General features: G+C 62.8%; 1 protein-coding gene across 2 annotated transcripts; it reads right to left on the reverse strand.

Annotated features, from left to right (window-relative positions):
• Window positions 1–512: 512 nt before the first annotated feature.
• LOC102500939 (uncharacterized) lies at window positions 513–3161 on the reverse strand. Of its 2 annotated transcripts, XM_027770393.1 has the most exons (4): window positions 3119–3161; window positions 2389–2524; window positions 1395–1445; window positions 513–1270 (listed from the first exon to the last, which is right to left on the reverse strand). In XM_027770393.1, the coding sequence occupies exons 2-4, from the start codon at window positions 2462–2464 to the stop codon at window positions 1047–1049; spliced, it is 351 nt and encodes a 116-aa protein (XP_027626194.1). In that variant the 5' UTR covers window positions 2465–2524; window positions 3119–3161; the 3' UTR covers window positions 513–1046. The 2 variants fall into 2 exon arrangements, 1 of the variants encoding a protein (XP_027626194.1); XR_003548787.1 differs by lacking the exon at window positions 2389–2524.
• Between the last annotated feature and the right edge of the window lie 1481 nt (window positions 3162–4642).

Genomic DNA, 4642 nt, shown 5'->3' on the forward strand with positions numbered 1-4642 from the left:
GAATAGACAGCGGGCTCTGCTGGGGGCAGAGCTCGGCTCTCTTCCTGCTTCCCCTGCGCTCTGTCCCCCAGGGCACAGCCTCCTGCCCAGAAGGTCGTCCTCGGCCACTGGTAGTGTCCCCAGGCCAGCGCGGACCCGGGTCAGCCCCGGGGCGAGCACCCAGGCAGAGTTCTAGGAGGTCCCGTAACCTCAGTGCCCCCAAAGCCGCCTTGCTCCTCCGCCACGGTGGGCGGCTCCCTGCCCGAGGGTCCACGCCCCCAGGGCCCCGCACCCATGTGTGGAACCCGAGCCCCAAGGAGACAGCCCGAGCAGGTGGCCTGTGGGAGGTGGGGTCCCGGGACTGCGCGGGGTTAGTGCCCTTATGGAAGGGAGAGAGCGCACGCCTGCCCGCCACGTGTGCCCACACGAGGAGGTGCCAGCCACGGTCTGCTGCAGCCCTGACCGTGGCCCTCCAACTCCAGAACGGCGAGCAGTGCCCGGGCCACACTCAGCCATTACGGGAGTGCTGGAGGGAAGGTCCCCGCACCTGCTGTTCGGTTTAATGGTGGCTAAGGACAGTGTGAGCAGCCTGTGAAGGCGGGATTTGCATCAGCCCCAGACTCTCCTCCAAGAGCGTGGGGTGAGGAGGAGGCCGTCCCAGCAGGGGAAGGAAATGGCGAGTGGGCGGGGGTGCGGCTCCGGCCTCCCTGGCTAAGGCCGGGGCAAGTGTCAGCCTCTGGGGAAGCCTGAGGTGGCAGGTGGGAGGCTCTGACATGGGCATGAGGGGGACCCCAGGATGCTGACCCTGTCCCGGCACAGGGTGACCTGCAGAAATGGCTCAGGCCCGGAGCCTCGGAGGGGCTGGAGGAGGGCAGTGAAGAGGGTGGGTGAGGCTGGGGGAGCCGGTTCTGCCTTTGAGCCAGGAGGGAATAGAGCCCCGGGAGGGCCGGGACGAGGCGCCGCGACCACAAGCACTGGACGTTGAGGCCAGCCCTCCGAGACAGGAGGCCGACAGAGTGAGTCAGGTCTCCAGGGACAGCCTCCCACGGCGCCCACGGAGCGGCCGGTCACTGCGGTTCTGGGTCTCTCAGCGGAGCCTCGGAGCCATCAGAGTGTCCCCCGCGGGCCAATCCTCCTGGCGGGGGCTCCCTGGCCTCTGTCACTGCGTCCTCACTGGGGCCCGCGCCACCACACTGAGCATCCACCAGAATCCCTGCCAGGACCAGCAGGACCACCGCGGCCAGGCCCAGGCGGACACAGTTCAGCACCTTGTACTCCCGGGAGCTGGGGACTGGAGGGGCAGGGCTCACTGCCACGTCACCGGCCCGGCCAGCTGGTTCCAGGCCCCGGGACGGGAGCTGCTTCCCCACCCCACACATGCCGCCCCGTGCAGGTCCCAGGTCCCAGTGACTTACCTGTCGTGGGGCCCAGGGCCGTGGGTCGGGGGCCAGCTTCACCAGGGCCTTCTAGGGGTCAGAAGGGCCTGTGAAGGGCTGACCTCGGCCACCTCCAGGGGACCGTCCCCGCACTGGGGATGCCCGGCCCTGCCTCATTCCGCCCCCTCCACAGCACCCCGAGATCCCTGGGTTCATATTTCAAGTCCCACAACCAGTCAGCAAGAGGGTCCCCAGGTGAGGTCAGGGCTAAAAACTCACCCACAGCAAACCCCGCTCTGGGTACAGGGAAATCTCACCACTTCTTGATCTCAGACCCAAGACACATAGACACAGAGACATAGATACAGATGCAGAGACACACAGAGATACAGAGACAGAGATGCACACACAAACACAGAGACATACGGATACACAGATACAGAGACACACAGAGATACAGAGACACACAGATACACATGCATAGACACAGAGACACACAGATACACAGAGATACAGAGACAGAGATACACATGCAGACACAGAGATACAGAGACAGAGATGCACACACAGAGACACAGATACATACACACAGAGATACAAACACAGATACACACAGAGATACAGAGACACAGTAACACATGCATAGACACGGACACAGAGACACAGATACACAGAGATACAGAGACACGGAGACAGATACACACAGAGACACATACAGAGATACAGAGACACAGATACACACACACAGATACAGAGACACAGATACACACAGATACAGAGACGCAGACACACATACATAGACACAGATACACAGAGACACAAAGATACACACAGATACAGAGACACAGATGCGCACACACAGACACAGAGATGCAGACACACATGCATAGACACAGGGACACAGAGACACACAGAGATACACAGATACACTCACAGACACAGACACAGATACACATGCATAGACACAGTGACAGAGACACACAGAGATACAGAGACACAGACACAGAGACATACAGACACACCCAGGACGTACCCTCAGGCATCCCCTGATATGTTGGCTCGGGCCATCTGGTCCCTGGCCTGTGGCCACACCTGGAGGACCTCCTCATCTGACCGCAGGGTCAGGGGTCCAGCAGGCTGACCTCGCCCGCTGGGATCGTTGTCTGTCCCTAGCCCCTCGAGGTGAATGGAGGGTCAGGATAAACCAGTCCTGAAGGACGGGGGCTGTCCTGGACTTGGGGTGTGGCCCAGGAGTCTCCATCAGAGCAGAAAAGGCAGAGAGACTCCGGGCGTTGCAGGGAGGTTGCCCCCGAGGGCTCGCAGCCCAGGTCCTGCACATCTCGGGCTGGGCCCCCACAAGGCAAGGGGGGCACTGCTCAGAGGCCCCCAGTGCCACCTTGGACCCTGCGACCTACTCTGGGAGGGGACCCCCACAGGGACACAACGCCTTGGCCGCCTAGAGCTCCGGTCCAGGAGAGGGGCTTCCCAGCTTCCTAGAGAGAAGGAGCCCGTCCCTGCGGTCGGCCCCTCCCATCTCTGCAGCCCCTCCTCACGGCCAGCGGGGCAGCCCTGTGCCACCCGGTGCTGGGGCTGAGCGTGCAGGACACCTCGGTGCCTGGGGACCTAGGCGGGCTGAGGGCAGAGGGAGAGTGTGCAGAGGGGAGGGAGGGCAGGAGGAGGGCAGGGAGATGGAGGACGGCAACGGGGACAAGGTCCAGGGACCTGGGGACAGAGCTGGGGACAGGGCCAAGTGACCTCCTCACCTGTCACCACCAGCTCCAGGGACTCGCTGCGCTCAGACCAGCCGTACGTGATAGAAACGGTGATAACGCCCGGCCGTGTGGCCGCTCACTGCCTCGATGGGGAACCTGGCCTCCGTCCCAGGTTGACCCGGTTGAGCTATAATCCCCTCCCTGAAGTAGGAGCGTCTGTCCTCTGTCTCCAGGCGGAATGACTCAGCCCCAGCAGGACCCCGGCACACGATGGTCACAGGCTGCCCCCGGGGGATCACAGAGCCTGGCTCAGCCAAGATGGACGGTCTGGGCAGGGCCCCTAGGAGGGAAGCAGAGCGGGGACCAGTGTCCACTGTGAGGAAGTGGCCTTTCTCTCCCTGTGAGGCTCAGGGAGGAAAACGCCCAGACTGCCCTTGCCCCCCACATGTGCACCCCACCTCCTCATGTGACTCAGAGCACTCCGTAGCGGGGCACAGCACTTCTTCCTCGACAAGCCCAGGATCAGGTCCACGCACCTTCCTGGGGGACCATGTGTGCCCACGAGGTTCCCAGGAAGGGCAGCTACAGAGTGTCAGTGAAGCCAAGATGGCTGTTTTCTAATCTCGACCTTTCCTCACCTTCCAGCCTGCAGACAGATGCAGTGGCTGGAGCAATGGCAACACTCTTGCATCAAGAAGTGATCTCCATGCCAGGGGCCATGAGCCAAGGTTGTGGCCAGGGCAGAGGGAGCCTGGGTCCTGGAGCCGTGGCACGCTCTCCAGTCAGATCTCCAATGACAGAGAACAGGTCTCCAGTGCGCTCTGGGCTGCTGTAGCCAAGCGGGAGGTAGGAGGCCTTTGCCCGTGAGAAGGCCTGGGTGCTGGACAGGCCCGAGACAAGGGCCCTCCCATGCAGAAAGGGGACATAACAAGGGACCCTCCCTCATCGGAGGGCCAGGGAGCCTTCCCTGGGGCAGAGCTATGTGAGCTAAGCTCTGAGAGCGTGTAGGAAGGGCCAGCCCCATGGCCTGGTGCTCAGGGAGCCAGACCCCGCGGCCCTCTGGCTCAGACCCCACCCTGGCAGCTTGAAAACCACGCTGGGTGGGTGCCTGTGTGAGCTCGCCCCGGACACAGGGCGGGAAAGGGACTCAGAGACGCTGGGGCCTGACCACGCCCCCGGGAGGTGCCCTCTCCCTCTCTTGCTGTCTCTTTTGGAAAAAATTAAAAGAGAGAAAAAGAAAAGAGAAGATAAAAAGAGCGTCCTGCGTTGAGCTCGGGGCGAGCGAACTGTGTAAGCTGGCGGTCAGTCGGCCCGAGCGGGTGGGTGTGCCTGGGGACGGGCCAGGTAAGGCCTTAGATACGGAGGCTCAGGGGCCCAACCCCAGCGTGTCCTCAGGGCTCTTTCTGGTTCTTTGGAGAGCGTGTCCTCCAGGGCCCCCCGCAGCACCCTGCCCCCACCCCGTCCAGGGGTTCGCAGCCCGGCCTGTGCAGGTGGCCGGCCGTGGACCCGGGCCTCCATGCGGCTCCGCAGCGCCCAGCAACACTCCGCACCTGGCCACGGGCCTGGAATTCGGCC

Source organism: Tupaia chinensis, unplaced genomic scaffold, assembly GCF_000334495.1.
Source record: "Tupaia chinensis unplaced genomic scaffold, TupChi_1.0 Scaffold000131_1, whole genome shotgun sequence".
Taxonomy (NCBI): Eukaryota; Metazoa; Chordata; class Mammalia; order Scandentia; family Tupaiidae; genus Tupaia; species Tupaia belangeri.